The sequence below is a fragment of the Onychostruthus taczanowskii genome, unplaced genomic scaffold (assembly GCF_017590055.1).
Source record: "Onychostruthus taczanowskii isolate IOZ18803 unplaced genomic scaffold, ASM1759005v1 scaffold15, whole genome shotgun sequence".
Classification (NCBI taxonomy): domain Eukaryota; kingdom Metazoa; phylum Chordata; class Aves; order Passeriformes; family Passeridae; genus Onychostruthus; species Onychostruthus taczanowskii.
In genome coordinates this window covers 14,532,435-14,549,794 of record NW_024498685.1, presented here as the reverse complement: position 1 = coordinate 14,549,794, position 17,360 = coordinate 14,532,435, and the positions used below count along the sequence as shown (strand labels likewise).

Below are 17,360 nucleotides of genomic sequence, written 5' to 3'. Positions count from 1 at the left end.
TATCCTTGCCTCTGCCCCTGCCTGTCTCCCGCTTTCTGACGGTGTTTATGAGCTCAGCTGTCACTCTCTGCACCAGGGAGAGATGGATGGGACACACCAAGCCCAACCTAAGTGACCTTTGGATGTGACAAGATTTTTAGGTCAGTCCTGCTAAATGGAAGCCTTGGTGTACGGAGGCTCGCCTCAGGGTGAGATTTCCAGTGAATTTATTATCTCCCAATGCCCTTTGGACTGCTTCCCACCATCAAACACCATGGCAGCATTCAGAACAGGAAGAAATACATTAACTGGAATCTGATCGTTTTAAAAGGTTACAGCTGCCCAAATATAATTTAATTTCATACTTGCCCTTTGAGGGTTTGGTGTATATTTTCATTTTATGACTGCAAATGATAAAGCTCTTAAGATTCCAGGCAATAAAAAGGAAAAGGGGGAGAAAGTATTTTAAGGGTTAGATGTCTATTCAGTTCATAGTCAATGAGGAAAGTGACAAATCAGCTTTTTTTAAAAAAATGGAACATTTCCTCAGTTTTTAGTAGTCATTTCTCTCCACACCTGATGGGGAACAATACCTCTTAGTGAAAGCAAACCTGTAATGCCACCCAGTGTGATATGAAAGAAACATTTGCTGTGCAAACATCTACCTGTCCTACATCCCTGAAGGACTTGCTTCAGAGGAGCAATTAATGGGAAGTGAAAGAAAGTAATCTGAGTGAACTCTTTCCAAAAAAAAAAAAAAAAAAAAAAAAAAAAAAAAAAAAAAAAAAAAAATAAAGTAAAAACATATTAAAAAAAAAAAAAAAAAAAAAAAAAAAAAAAAAAAAAAAAAAAGAAAAAAGGCAATCAGACTTGAGCAATGCTTAAATCTAACCAGAATATTTTGAGTTTTAACTGGGTAGGCCATGGTTTTTTCTAGAATCTCTTCTAACTTTCTGAGCTCAGGTTATGCAGAAATCTCCCTGTGCCCACACAGCAGGGTAAGAATCAGGATAAAACCCCTGTTTTTGGGGCAGGGACGTGTTTGGTTGGGGTCCCACACGTGTGTAGTAACAACATTCTGCAGAACAAGTGTGCAGGACTGACACCCTGGTGTGACACGACATGCTGGGAAATGCTGCTCACTCTCTTTTTCCCCACTGCAAGTGGAAGCAAGCACTGAAACTCAGGCTCCCACACAAAAGTGGCCTGGACTAGAGGCAGGAAAAGCCAAGCACGTGTGTCTTTGAGTGCATCCCATGAAACTGTGCCACCGAATGAACACCACCATCAGGGAGTGACAGAATTTTGAATTTTTTTCCTTCCCGCACAACAAAACATGGGAAAAATGAAACAGCTGTGGGAAGGAGCAGCGATGAGGTGCCAGCGCTGCAGATCCCATTTTCAATGCACCCTAGGAAATGAATTCTTGCTGGGCTCCCAGCTCCCTTCAGGGCTGTCTAACAACCCCTCCCCAGCACACACCGGTCCCGGTGTCTGGGTTACCTCCCCAGCGGCCAGCAGAGCACAAAGCACAGCTGCCGTGCCCATGGGAGCAGCAGGGATGGCAGCCCCAAGGAACTGTGCTCCTGGGCAGCCACTGGCACGGCAGGACAGGGGTTAAAGCAATGAGGGCATTGTGCCCTGCTCAGCTGCTCCTGGAGCCCCAGACTGCAGGGAGTGAGCCCAGAGCAGGACACCGAGGGCACCGTGGGCATGGGGCATCCCTCCCACCGGGAAAGGAGGACAGAACTGGGATGTTCAGCCTGGAAAAGAAGGCTTTGGAGTGACCCAAATGTGGCCTTCCAGCGCCTGGAGGGAGCCTGCAGGAAAGATGGAGCAGCAGGGACAAGGGAGGACGGCTCCAAACTGACAGAGAGGGTAGGCTTTGGAGTGACCCAAATGTGGCCTTCCAGCGCCTGGAGGGAGCCTGCAGGAAAGATGGAGCAGCAGGGAGTTACAAGACAAGGGAGGACGGCTCCAAACGGACAGAGAGGGTGGAAATTGGGAAGAAATTTCCCAGTGGTGAGGCCCTGGCACAGGGTGCCCAGGGAAGCTGAGGCTGCCCCACCCCTGGAAGTGTTCCAGGCCAGGCTGGATGGGGCTCTGAGCAATGTGGGACAGCAGAAGGGTCCCTGCCCAAGCAGGGGGCTGGAAACAGGGGATGTGTAAGGTCTCTCCCAACACAGGCCACGCTGGGATTCCATCATGCTGTGTACTGCTTACCCTCAACACCAAGAGGGCCTAGTCTGTAAAATAAAATTGGAACACTGAACAAATACTAATGCAGAACTACCGTGGAGAAAGTAAGAGGTTTTTAAGGACCGTTCACCTGCTGTAATGTGGGGATGGAATGTGGGAGAACAGAGACAGTGCAGAAGGCAACCTCACCCCTGAGGAGCTGCAGCTGTGCTAATTACCAAGGATGAAGAACAGGCCTGCCCTTAACAGGGCACAGCTGTGTCCAGTGAGGATGGCTGTGATGAAGGAGTGGGTTGGCTGCTTGAGAAGAGGGCTGGAGTTTGTTGGCTGGGAAAGAAGAAAGAGCCAGTGCTGTGAGGAGCTGCCCATGAGACATCACCAAGGAGGTGTGGAACTTTTGCAGTAAGATGGCAACACTACCAAATGCAGCACACCTATTAGTGTTCATAATGTGAATTTTTCAGTTTTCAGAAGTCCAGAGTTTAATGGTAGAATCTACGTGAGAGATGAACTAGGACTTCAGCCACGTTCTTGTGCCCAATTCAGCTAGAACCATTTGCTTCCCTTAACGAAATAAATATGCTGCTGTGTTCTAGAGGAATGGCCTAAAACACTTCAACAACACTATGCTTTGGTGTACTCATGGAGCACACGCTGTTTTAATTCACAAAGACTGTTTTGAGCCACGCAAGGGGAGAGGCAGAGAAAAGGATTTGCTGCCAGGTGCGATCTCCCTGCTGCAGCACGGGCAGAGGAGAGACCTGCAGAGGGGCACAGAGCCCCTGGTGCTGCTGCCAGGTGTGCTGAGGGACAGCAGCCCTGCCCCGGGGGGAATGCTGCTTTTCTGAGCCCTGGGCACAGCAGGCAGGGGCACAGGTGGCCCCCAGGGCTCTGAGGATTTATCCCATCCCCCTGAGCACGCCCTGGCAAGCCCCTCTGGGAGGGACAGCCACTGTGCCCACGGGAGGAGCTGGAAAAAGCCACTCCACAGCAGTCCCCAGAGACACCGTGAGTGCCTCAATATGCCACAAACAGATTGGCCCTGTCAGTGGCTGCTGGTGCAGGAGGTGGCACAGCTGTGGCTCCCAAGGCAAAGGACAGCTTGCCATGCAGAGAGAAGCCTCTGCTGCAATGCAGGCTTTAAGCAGAGAGAGGAATACAAATACCTCTGAACACAGGTGCAGATCTAGGCAGAAAATGCTTTTGAAAATCTCACCTTCCACTGCCCTGGCAGCATTTAAAACTTCCTTACAGCCTTCCTGCTGTATTGACAATCATAGGACACAGATTCTAACCTTCCCTCAGCTTAAAAACACACACTTTCTAAAAACCACTTTTCTCCCTTGCATACACGACTTTTCTTTTGCTGTTTATTATTTTTATTTTGTTCCATTTGTACGTTTGCCCATTAAGGAAAGACGAGTCACCCAGCAGCTTCCTGACAGCCCTGCTCCCTGCAATTCAGAGTCTGTCAGCCTCCAAGAAGGGAGACTGAACAAACCAGGCAGGTAACTCACCTGGGATGTGGCCAGTCCTATGGCTAAGGGGTAAGGAATGCAAATCCAGCAGCCTGCAGTGCTTTTCTCCTTAGTTATCCAGTGAGTGGAACAGAAACAGACCACTGGTGAAAATGGCAAACAAATAAGGCAATAACACAAAGTGAAGGGGCTACTCAGAAGCTGCTCTAGGAATAAGACTCCAGAGAGCAGAGCTCATGCAGACTGCAAAGTTTAAAAGCTGGTCTTGAGGACCACTAGGAGCTACAGGTACTGTTATCTCTTAATTTTCTTGTTCAGATTGGTCTTACAAAATTCACTAGAGCTGAAAGCATGAAGAACCTCTGAAAGGGGAAAAGGAATTTGGGGAAACTGAGCCTACGTATTGGGGAAAAACTTGCACTTTGACTTCAGGAATCAGCTTCTGCTATCCAGGCACAACAGAATAATGAAGTTTGACACTGGGAAGCTACATCTCCAGATACTAGGTATCCTCTCTTGAGGAAAGTTCAATTGATGACTTTGGAAAGGCAAACAGAACCAGCCTGCTGACCTCAGTGGTTTGTTGTCTAACACTCTGATCTACAGCCTACAGTAATTAGGTATTTCATAGTTTCAAACTGTGCCTAATATTAGCCCCCATTCATAAAAGGGTGATTAAACACCCTGGCTGCTAACAGTCAAGCCTGGCAAGGAATCAGACTTAATAAAAGAAAGGGTAAGAGTTCAGAAACTTCTAAAGGCTTGCACTGCTCTTGCCATATGCAATTTTTGTCACAGGCCAGGGATGCACTCCTCGAGCACACATCTACTATTCTGTTTGTTTACCCCTTCTGCCTTGTCTATTGAAAGTGACCTAAACTTTGGGCAACAGAGAATGGCCATGAAAGAGACTGCAGTGAGAAATAAGCCATAAGTGGAAACCCTTACACATTCATCTATTACCCCAATGTGCACCCAACAGCAAACCATGCCATCCCATCTGGGTACAACAGAGAGCATTTCCTGCGCTGTGCTCCAGGATGAACAACTGCAGCAATTTGGTTAGTGGACCCAGAGCAGTAAGCACTTATCAGGAAGCATTATTTAGTGTAGGTTTGTCAGTGATTTCCCCTGTTGTTATGTGCAGCACTGTCCCACAGGCACTGGAGTGTGAGCACATCACTGATTTGCACTTTTCCTGCGTGCTGCTCTGCTGGGGACTGTAAATGCACACTGCTGGCAGAGCTTAGCATGAAGACAGTGAACTCCAGAAATATTCACAAAAATTTCCCAGTCTGACTGCAGCTTCTAGGTTTTCCAGGAGCCCCATAAGGGCCTGGTTTGTGATCTCAGAGCGAGCTCCCCCCAGCCAGCCAAGCTGCACCCAGTGTGGTTTCCCCTCCTCTCCCCCCTCTGGACAGTTTGCTCAGGATTATACAATCTGATTTGCATGATTATATAATCTTCTTTTCAGCAGCATCCCTCTGAAAAGAGCAAACAACATAATAGGAAAACCAGTAGCATAAGCCAACTCTTTCAAAACCCAGTGTCTGGAATGTGCAAAGGACACAAAGTAAGGGGAGGAAAAAAGAAAAAGTTTTTTGGGTCTGTAACCAGATTTTTCATACAGGCCTTTCCCAGGAGCATTAATTCCCAATGAATGTAAGCCAAGAAACAATGTCAAACACAAGCACCTCACATAGTGTAGGAAGGGAAGCACCTCAAGGTGTGTACAAGGGTTGTTATTTACCTCTTACAGCAGAAGTTACTCTGGGGCAGTGTAAGAACTCTCAGATGTTCTTTCCCCACCCTGGCTGCCCCTGCTGCTGTTCTGGCACTGGCTGAACTCACAGCTTTGACAGCAGATTCCACTGATCTGGAGTGGGGGTTCTGTGGCACAGAAGCACAAACGAAGTCCTGGCTGACCCACTCCTTGTCTCTTCCTTCAGACTTTGTCCTAGGACACTGCACAAGTGAAGCCTGTCATATTCCCATCTGCAAGCAGGCTCTTCTGCTGGCTGCTAAAACTACTTATGATGTCAGTTACTTCAGCAATATTCATCTAAAATTAATGCCTTATAAATAATCAAGGAGTAATCTGCTTCCGTCTGTCAGGCTAACCCCAAAAAGAAAAAAAAGTGTAACATTTTTGCAAGAGAAAAGAAATTAAGGATGACCTGACCTCCCAAGCACACTTGCCAGACAGGCACACACTCCTCCCTGCATGACCTATTTTATTTTGCCTGCTCACACCACAGAGATGTCTCAAACAAATAGCCAGTAACTCAGGCTGCCTGAGACACGCAGGGCTGCCACCCAAGGCATCTTAATGCCTTTGTCAGGTTTCCAGAGGTTTTTAGTGACTTGTTATCTCTTCTCCAGATGAAACAGAGCTCTGTTTAACCAGTCCATGAAGGTCAGTGTTCAATGTCTTGCCCTCCCAAAAACTGGGATACTGGGTATGGATCATGGCCCAACATCTTGTAGCACCTTGCAGTGGCCTGTATGAAAAGCACACTGAGTACAGAGATGGTTTTTAGTTAAAACACCAAGGTAGGGAATAACTTGCAGCTAAAAAACCTTCACTTACAGCTGAAGTGTTCCTATAGCATGAGCTCCAGTGCTGCAATGCTTCCAACCTGCTTTTGAAAGCTGCTCTAAACTACTGCCTAATAAATTCCTGTAAAGCCCAGAGAACATCTCTTTCTGTGACTAGAACCAGATTCTGTACCAGCTATCAAGCTCCCCATCAGCTGCAGGATGAACCACTGAGCACCGGGGGGTTTTCATCTTTTCCATTTGAGAACTCCACAACTTTCTCAGCAGAGACAAAGACCCATGCATCTTGACAGAACAGTCCACCCAGAACAGGTCAACTTCTCTGAGACACCTTTTAGATCCATTAAAAGGATTAATGGTCCCCTAGCAGAAAATCACTGAATTCTATTGTGATCAGATATACACGGTCACTGCAAGAAAAAGGCACAGAAATGGTTGTTTTGTGCTAATTCATGAGAGGAGAGATCTTGTGGCAGAGAAGGACAAAGCCAAATGGAAACAACACAAGTGATGAGGTGGAAGAAGAACAGGATAAATGTGTGCATAGGGAACACAAGGCAAAGGATTTGCTGTCCTCGTGCTGGGGCTCATAGATAAAGAGACAGCAGCATGGAGCTGAAGGCTGGTAAATAGCAAATAACACAGAAAAAATGTGCTATTTCCATTGTCCAAATGTATTCCAGGAAGGCAGGGGTGGGGCAGGAGGAGCAGTAGCTGTGTGAGCATCCCCTAGCAGGTTTTCCTCCTTCTTGAGAACTGCTGAGCCCGTGTGAGCTCAGGGAAGCCAGGGAGAAGGCTGGCTGCACCCCTTCCAGGCTATTTGCATATGTTCCTTAGTATGCAGAATGGCTCTGGATGTAATTGAATTGTTGTTTTTGCCTCTATTAATACATATGCAAATGAGTCACTCCTGCAGCTGTGCTGTATTAATCATATGTGTGCTTCTGTCTGTCTGCCCTGCAGACCCAGGGCTGGAGGGAGGGGGGAGAGGGAATTCAGTCTCTGACCTAGAGGAAAACTCACTCATGCAGACAGAGGTCTGCTAGCAAACAGCAGGCCTGAGCTGCAACTGCAAGGCACACTGGCTGGTCATTTTTCAGTCTTTTTTCATTTTTCATCGATATGGATGGAATCTGAGAGTTGTGCAGAAAGGACTGTTAATCTAGATAAAATGAATATGCTACCCCTGCTAATTCTTTCCCCTGGAGGGGGGAGGGAGCTCTAATTTGACAAGGCACAGAGTGGCCATGGTATTGTTTTACCATGTGTATTTACTGCCTGCAAATGTCCACTGTGCTCAATATCCACAGTGCTCAATAAAACACAAAGCATTTCTATGCAGTCTTCTGTAACCACTGCCTTCCCTAAAGTGACTGGGTTCTGATGAAATGATGTGACCAAGCTTTTCATCCAAATCTATTTTAACAGAATATATTGGGTTTGCCCATAACGTTGTGTAAGATTCTATCAGAGGCAAGAATGGGCTATTTAAATGCCAACAACAAAGCACATCCACCCACCAAGAACAAGATTTATTTGAGCTGTGCTCTGTGCTTCAGGCTTTTACACAACCTAACACAACCTCTAGCTCTCAGCAGGTATCCAGAAAGGGAGGAGTAGCTGCACCCTGGAGTTGCAAGGCTTGCTCTGGAGTTAATTGAGAGGAACTTTTCCCATTTAAAAAGCAGGGATTTATCACAGATGCTCCTGGCAATCCATGGCCTCTCACCTCACACCTTGCTTTTATAGTTTAATGAGTATCTTAAAACATCACTGAGACTTCATGAAAAACCCAAGAAACCTTGGAAAGATAAAATTTTTAGAAGCCAACTTACCCCACGACAACAGAGAGATCTTCACCCTGGTTAGATGGCTGCAGCTTCTTTCACATGGAGAGTTCTGGGCCCCACATTTTCTAGCTGAAGGACCCTGCTCTCACTGACCTCTTGAATTAAGCACCTTGGCTACCCCTGTGCAGTCCAGGTGGCAAACACCTGGTGGCCAACTCATTCACTTACAAAGCCAGAAAGAAGTGCTGGCCAGAAGCAGGGAATATAGAATCTGTATAATGCAACAATTAAAAAAAAAAAAAAACTATTTAAAAGGGCATCCAACAAAAAAAGTTGCATTATTACTCCTCTTATTATTGTTATTTGTTATGGCCACAGGAAACAGCACAGCCATGCACGGAGCTGAGGGCAGATGGACAACTGCCATCCCCTGGTTATGCCAATGAGAAATGTCACTTTTCCTGCTCTTGGTTGGTTTTTCACAGTGAAAAACTAATTCTACTTTTTTTTTTTTTTTTTAATACTTAAGTGGATTGCATGAGTATTATAATATTGTAATTAAACTGTGCACTAATGATTCAATCCCTACAAATGAAGCCCAGTTAATGAGGACAGGTAAAGTAAAAAACCAAACTGGGACAGGATAGTCTTGCTGTTGAAAAGCCAGCTTAGATGGTATTTAAAGGAAGACACTGCCAGCAAATAACCAGCAAATAAATAGAAGAAACAACCCTGCACTTCCCAGAAACAGTTCACTTCCCTGTAAGCAAAGAACTGGCTACAGGAACATCCCAGAGGGATCACCAGTGCAGGGTAAATTAATGATGGATGCAGTATTGCCATCTCTTGGCTACATGCACTAGGGACAATAACAATAACTAGGGCTGCTAGACTTTCCTTCATCAGGAATAATCCAGATGTCTTTGCAGCTCTGGCAACCTGACTCCCCAAAACAAGGAAAGAATAAAGTTTTCAATATTCAGATGCACCACTACAGCTTTTTTAATGTCTTCTTTCACAGTTTTGAGGTGTTGTAACACTGGAAGGTCAACTGCCTAATCTGGAAAAACTGGTTATAAATAGAGATTATAGCAAGAAATCAGAAAGAAATATGCAAAAATACCCCCAGTTATTACGTGTGCCTGACAATTAATGCATGACAAAATGGTAGTATCTCCTTAAGAGCAAGGAGAAGTTCTGTCCTCAGCAACATTTCAAATGGAACTTAAGGAGATAGTCCAGAGAAATAGCCTGAGCTGGCATGTGGAGATCTTTAGCTCATCCCTGTAATGGTGAAGAAGCCAAAAGGAAACTGGTATGTAAGAAAAAATAAAGGTATCTGACTGAGAAGGCTTTAATTTTACTTTTACTTCATGCTTTACTTTTGTTTCATAGGAGCAGATGTTTTATGGGATACTTGTGTGAGCACTGGAACACTCTGCCTCTGATCAGCAGTTAAATCCTTCCCAGTGACTATGGGTCCTTAGGATACCTAGGACAAGGCTTTCCAAAGTACTGAGCTGACACCTAAGTAACAACGGGATGAACAATTCTGCAAAGCCCTCAAACTCCAAACAGGCTTAATTTTTGTCAAAATCCAATCTCTAACATCAGCGCCTGCTTGACGCCCAAATATTTCCAAAATTGTGGTCCAGTTTTGAAAATTCCATTTAAATTCAGTCCCTGGTATGCATCTTACCACACAACTAAGAGAATGGGTCTGCAGTAAGGAAAAATCAACTGACCCAAGTACTTAATATAGGAATTAGAGACTAAAAGCCTTAGCCAGACTGTTTAAGGCCCAAATGTGCTGCTCATCTTTATACAAACACAGAATCCAGGACTGTCCCAAGGACTGGTGTCCAGAACTGAGACCCAGCTAAAATGCTTTCACACTGAGACACTGATGGGAGGCTCTCTTGGTTCACACACTGACAGATTTGGACATGGGGCTGAGCACAACCACAAATAATTTTTATGAAGCCCTGCTTCATGCTGAGATGAAGAGGCAAGAAAGTTTGAATGCTGGCACTCCCAACTTTTTGGGGTGTTTTTTTTTCCAAGAGCAGATGTTTGCAGGAAGTCTGTATTACATCAGACTGCTCTAGTGTTTTGACAGGACACAAAATGTCCATGCAGTAAGACTACACAGGCAGCTGTCATTATTCATCCAGCATTATCTTTCAATGGAGTTATGGTTACATACAGCATTTGTGTTACTGCCAATTAATCAGTTGTTGTCACTATCTGGTTATCAAACAAGCAATCTGGGAAATCTGAACCATTCCCACTCCCAATGGTGCAGATTCCTCTCAGTTTTCACGTTGTGTGATTAGTTCCCCTGTTTCCTAACGCTCAGAAAACTACTCACAAAATACTTTTTATCAGAAAAGAAACTTTCAGATACAATTTTGTCAAGAATTTGCTCAGACTTATGGAAACATCCATTTCATACTTAGCTATGTCCACGATGACTGGCACCAGAACAAACCCTGCAGTTTAGTTTGTGCAAAACTTGTTACACCTATGTTTGTGCAAAACTTTTACATCTATGTTTTCAGCTTTGAATGCTGATCTTCAAGACTGAATTCCCTCGTCTGCTGAGCCACAGAGGAAAACATCCTATAAGCATAGAGCAGTACTTTGAGTCATTAGCCTTATTCAGCAGAACACAGTGACAATTCCCCTTCAGCTTTTCTCTCATTTGAAGCATTGCTGCCATCCTGCACCACTCTTGAAGAACAGGACCAGATGATGTTTATGAGGGGAAAAGTTGATGTAAGGAACCCGTGTGCTTTCCCAGAGGGATTTCACCACAGTAACCTTCAGGACTGACTTTCCTCAGGAACAGGAAAGCTAAAACCACTTTTCCCCCTCCCACAAATGGCATTTTGTCATTAAAAGTGGGAATGAGTGAACACAAGGGGCTGACAGACAGTGCTGGATCAGAGGACAGGTTCAAGCTTGCACTGTTCCAGCTTTTCCAACACTGCCCCATCCCTCTACTGCCTTTACAGCATCTAACAATGCAAGGTTTAGCTTCCATCCCCCTCGAGCCATTAGTCTCTGTGGATGCTGGGAATCAAGGCAATCCCACGTGGCAAATATCAGAATCTGCACACCCAGTGGGGGCTCAGAGGAACGGGGGCTTCGGGTTCCAAACCCATCACTGCCAACCCACAGGGGACTCAAAATGAGGGGCTGCATTTTCACTGCCTAAGAGCTGCTTTGCCACAGGAAAGCAATCAGGTGCTAGCTCTTCTTCCATAAATACAGCGTGCACTTCATTTACAAAAACAAAAATTCGATTTTGACAACCAGGGATAAAAAAAGTACTTCCTGTTGATCTCACAGTACACTACTAAAGCCATGACCCGACTTAAAATTCTCTGGTGAAATAACAAAGACGTGTTTATTGTTCCATAAACAAACAAGAAGCATTCCTTGGCTTTGTCTTCACTGAGATAACGCTGTGTATCGAATTTTGCTGGGAGCAACAAGCCGAGCATTGTGTCAGGTCCTTTGATCTCCCCTGCTTCAAGTACACAAAGTCTGAAAGATGAGTGATAGGGAGGACAGAGAAAGAAGGAAAGAGGGAACATGCCACTCTGCTGACCTTTTACTGTCTGATGACCAGATGACACAGGGTGTGCAGGGAACACCAGAATTTTAAGTTAAGCAGAGGAATGTCTGAAGAAAGAAGAGTTCCTCCTTGAAAGAGACTGCAAAGCCATTTAAAGGTGGGTTTGGACCAAAAACATCATGAATCTTTCCTTATGACTCAACAAAGTCATCACTGAGCTAAACTGGATTTGAACAGAGTTTGGAAGGCACAGTCTTTCTAGTCTAGCAGTTAAGCTGAGCTCCATTCATGTTAGCAGAGGTGGGCATCTGTTTTGAATCCTGTATGATAAAACCTTTCCAGAAGCAAATCTAGCCTGACTCTTTCAAATGGCACCAGAAGTTAAAGAGGCATGTCCAATTTCTATCAGATAGATTGCAATGATAGCTAAAAATCACTGGTAAGATGTGAAGAAAAATCAGCTTCACTTTATTTCTAGCACATACATGCCCTCGGAGATCGGATCTGAAAAATTTAGGAGGCTGCTAAGTCAGTAATTTGAGCCTCTCCCACTGAGTGGCTGCCAAACTCTCCCTCTAATTCCAGACATGTAGCAAAACAACATAGGTGAATTTGGTCAATATTTTCATTTTAATGTTCTCTGCACAGAAACAACAGGCCTTTGAGGTTCTCAACTTTTCCATAACCTAAAGTCACCCTAAAATCCCTATGACTACAGTCACTTTTGCACAAAGCCCACCTTTTAACACGAAAACTGTTATTGTGATAAAACCTATTTTAACCAGGATACTTCAGCCCACAGCATGCATAGAGATACAGCCCAAAGCTGGTCCTGAAATGAAAGTAAACCATCCTACCATCTCACTGGAGCACTGAGGCATTATTTTAGGACTAGCTTGAATGAGAGAAAAGATAAGAATTAGAATCAGTGTTGTTTTTGCATTGCTAGCTAGCTCCATGTTTGCTTTTCCTTTTTCCCTCCCTCTTGCTTCCATATGTCTGCTCATGTGTGTTTGGCTATTAAAAGCACTTTATCAATACTGAAATGCCTCAAAATTCATTTCAGAGGGATGACTTCTACGGCTCCCATGATTCCTAAGCCGCCTACAGTATTTGTAACTCAGAGAATCAGAAACTAACACACAGACAATGTTGCTTTTCATCCAAAGGCACAATAGGAATGAATGTATTAACCTCTGTGGAGCATGGAATGTGTCAGCTTACACACTGGCAGCTATTTCTGTGAAACTCAGCTAACTTCCGCTGGCTGCGTTAAAATAAAATAAAATAAAGTAAAAAATATCTTCCCCAGAACTGTGTCCCACGCTCCAGCACGCTGGCCAAAGCACTGAGATGTCTGATGTCTGATGTCCCAGCAGGTCCCAAGCCCTGCGCTCCACGGCACCTGGCAAACAGCAACGAGAATGCAGGGAGATGCCTTCTCAGAGCAGGGCTTGGGCTCTGTGTGCTTCCAGAAGGGAATGGCAATCCAGACTTTGCAGACTTAGACATGATTTGGATCTTGATTTCCACTCAGTCCCAAATATCACTTGGCTTCCTCCTGCCAGCCCAGCACACACAACAGGGAATTCGCAAAATTCACAAAATTCACAAGGTGGCAATGGACACCACGTTGCTTAATTCCAATGGCTTGACAAGGGCTGTGTGGCTGATCAGGAATATCCATGGACTTGCTATCACTGTCCATTGCCACGGACAGCCTAATGCCTCCAAAATTCAGAGCACTGACAGTCTCAGTCAGATGCACCTGGCTACCAGGTCAACTCTTTATTGCAGCTGAAAAAACCTCAAACCCCTTCAGTATCTTTCCACCTGTTCTCTAATTGTCCATGTTAAATCAGAATAATCACTAGTTATCTGCAATACAGCAGTGCCTAAAATGCTCTGGGTACCATAAAACACAGTAGGAGGGGCCAGTTATTGCTCTGAAGAGCTTATGGCCTAAAAGGACATAATCATGTTAAGGACTTCTAAGCAGTTTAAAAGTGCTTGTCAGGACAGAGCTCTTCTGCCTGACAATCCATTCCCTTTTGGTATTTCACAGCCTGCAGGAGAAGGATCTAATGGAAAAGTGTCCTGGTTTCAGCTGGGATAGCACTGCCTTTCTTCTCAGTGGCTGGTACAGTGCTGTGCTTTGGATTTAGGATGAGAATAACATTTGATAACTTATCAATGCTTTGGCTGTTGCTAAGTAGCCCTTACCCTAAATCAAGGATTTCTCAAGTTTGAGAAGCTGCACAAGAACACCGGGAGGCAGCAAGGCTGGGACAGCTGACCTGAAGTGGCCAAAGGAATATTCCACAGCAGAGAACATCACGTTCAGTGATGAACTGGGGACACTGGTTCAGGAGGGGTCAACCACTGCCTGGGGACAGGCTGGGCACTGGTCAGCAATTGTTTTCTTGGGTTTTATTCCTCTCTCTTTTCCATTACAATCGTTGCTATCACTACTATTGTATTTTACTTGATATCAATTATGGAACTGTTCTTATCTCACCTTGTATTTCCCAGCTCTCTGAGCCACCCCACCTCTGGGAAGGCAGAGCGGCTGTGTAGTTCTGAGTTAAACCACGTCAGCAAGAAAAGCAAACCTACTGCTACGAGGAAATTCAAGGCACAAACCTCAAAGTAGTTAACTTGACAACAGGGACACAAAAAAGTAACAAAACCCTTCCACGGAGGCGAACGAAAAGCGCGTTATCGCGCGGCGACTTTTGCGTCAGACGCAAATCCGGTGCGAGGAGAACAGCCCCAAGAGCCCCGTTAACTGCGCTGTGCTCCGAGGAAGAGAAAACTGGTTTTCACATTTACTTAACCTTCGCCTCCTCTGCATTGTGCCGGACTTACCTGCAGTTGCAGCGGGCCTAAGCCCGGAGTTGCTGCGGCAGCAGCTGCCATGGTAGTTGGGATCAGCTGAACGGGGTAGGGGTCACCTAAGCAAGAGAATAATAGAGGCGTCAGCACCTTTTATCTACTCTCCACCTGCAAATTAAAGTCCTGCATTCACTCTTTCCAAAAGCCTTCCTTTGTGTGCCTTGTTGAGGCCTAATGAAAAGCTCTATTGTGCAGCCTTTTACTAACACTCTTTTCACAATTCTGGCTGGGAGAGGAATGTGAATAAAAGGCACAAGCAATTAAGGCGGAAACCTCATCCTTTTTCATGATGTATTTAGGGAAATGGAAAAAAAAAAAAAAGTGCACATTGATCAGAAGGCTGCACTTCAAAAAAAGGAAAGAAAGAAGATGGGGGTGGAGGAGAAGAAAAGGAAAACAGTACAACCTTGATAAGATCACAGCATTAGAAGGGAACAAATTTACAAGCTTGTCCAAAATATGAAGTTAACTAAACTCTGCTCACTGTTAGCAAACTGAGCCTCACGCAGAGTGGAAATGGTACTCAATTGACTGCTGTGTTCTTTCAGGAGAGGAAAAAAATCTCACTTTAGTGGCAGGGTTTGATCCTGCAACAGGAAAAAGCACGTGAAGCCAAGGAAATCAGACACAAGCCCTTGAAATCCCTGCACCAACTCCGCTTCATGACTTGAGGTTCAGTTTTGCTTCTGAAGGAAAACTACTTCAAGTTTTAGTAAGAACTGCATTGTGCTTAATGAGATAAAGGGAGCCAGTAAAGGTTTTAAGAAAAATTACAGGCATTTTTGAAGGAAAATTACCTGAAATGGCAAAAATTGAGATGGAGACTGGCACGTTTTAATGATATGGAGAGCTCACTTTTGGTCAATTCTAACATGTCTGATTTGTTAAAATAAACTTCATGCTACACCAGCCACAAAACTACAAAGAAAACTAACAAAAATAATAAGGAATGTCACACATTATATTATATTGCTTCTTCAGGTGATAAAATGTTTTAAGACTTTCCACCCAAATAAGGCTCACTAGAGCATTTCTGTATGTCCCTGTGTTCTGGTGGCATGCCCCATTTCTGTAGCACGAAAAGCAGAACACTCTATCATGAAAATCTACCTAAATGTTGCTGTACATGTTGTTAAAAAGGTAGATTAAAAGTTTTCCCCTTTATTGTGCTTTTTTGAATGAAGTGGGTGAAAAAATAAAAAAGACAATTAAGGAGGTAATGCAGGGTGTTCTGTACAATCATTAATAATTATTATTATTGAATTAAAGTTTCAAATGTTATCAAGCCTTAGTTACAGGAAACAGAAAACAAAGGGAAATAAATCTATGTAATTTTTTTTAATGTTAGAAATAAGCTGTGTTGGTGTACACACATTCAGGTAAGCAGCTAATGTTTATTTTCTCTTTTTATAAAGCAGCCTTCTTCAGTTAGACCTTGTCACTCAAGGATTTTGATCTCCTCCTGTTAAGAATTAAACACCACAACTTCTAGTAATGGAGGACAACAGCACCTGGGCTGGCAAAGCATCTTCACAGATATTTAAATATATATATATATTATATATACATATATATTATTATATAGATATAAATAACTGTGCCTGTTTATATTTAAGAACATCTTAAGTAATGCCTCCTTGACTGCAGCCTCACAGTCACCCAGGGCTGAGCAGCCAAGCAATGCAAACCAAAATGTCCACCAGGCATCCCCACTCCCCAGTGTCCTTGCACCAGCCTCAGGCCACAACAATTCCATTTATTTATTTGTCAATGGGCAGCAGATTTCCTGACAGGCTTGGCTTTCTTTTTCTTCCCCAGAGAAAGCCATTGTTTTACACTTTCCAATCTTATTTTGCTTTCTGAGGCACCCACCTTCCTTTTCCTACCATGGACTGAATCAGAAATCTTTCTGACCTGCCATTTTTTGGAGAGCTATCCTGTGACCTAAGCAGTGGCCTTAGACACAGAGAAAAAGGAAAGAGTGGTCAGAGAGCCAGGGACAATGGTCTTCAGCTGCTTCCACTGCACCACAGAGTGAGCTCAGCATCACTCCTAAACTCTCTCCTGGAGAAGACATTCTGATCAAAAAACAGCCGTGAAAGAAGATAAAATTTTTAGTTTTTCAACTGAAAAAAAAAGAAAGAACGGGGGAAATTTTCTCAGTAGGATGCTGATTCTTACTAGTTTTTAATGATTTGTATTAAAACACATCTCAAAAGATCAGCTTCCATGCACTGGAAGCTGATTTTCCCACATTTTTCTCTACACACAGCCTCAGTCCATCATGCTAATTCATAAATCCCACTACTCCCACCAACAGCCCAGTGGAAGAGCCAAGATTAAAACCCACAGACAACTCTTCAGAGCCAGGGAAGGTTCTGGGACCTGATCCATGAACACTCAGATACTGACCCCACACAGTGCAGGAGCACCTGCCAGCCCTCGAAATACCAACAAACATCTCAGGTCTTATCTGACAAATGCACATTTTTTGCTGTTCCTCTAGAACATGCTACATCTTTCTACCATCCTTGAATTTATTCCCATATCAGAGTGAATTTATTGACTAAACAGTTTTAGCTAATTCTGAAATGTGGGAAATGCATGTCTTTACATTACATCTTCAGGAAATACTTTATTTTTAGATGTAAGGAGTAGCTACATTGTTTTTCCAAGCTCTAGGAACATTTCAGGGATGTGAGACAAGACATGCAGTTCTCAGAATTAGGTATTTCCCAAGCCACTCTCAAGTCTCTACCACTGCAAACACCACTAAAATCTCAAAAAACCATATTACATTTCCATTTACAGAATTCATTATTAATCAAATGCAGGCAGGCAGGAGCATCTTTCAGCTACCAAAAGAAACATTTGGAA

General features: G+C 44.1%; 1 protein-coding gene across 1 annotated transcript in view; it reads right to left on the bottom strand.

Moving 5' to 3' along the window:
• SOX5 (SRY-box transcription factor 5) overlaps positions 1–17,360 on the bottom strand; it is a 282,734-nt gene that overhangs the window by 69,239 nt on the left and 196,135 nt on the right. The window contains exon 8 of the mRNA XM_041398803.1: positions 14,457–14,542. Within this exon, the coding sequence (XP_041254737.1) occupies positions 14,457–14,542 (86 nt within the window). The remainder of the gene's footprint in view (positions 1–14,456; positions 14,543–17,360) is intronic.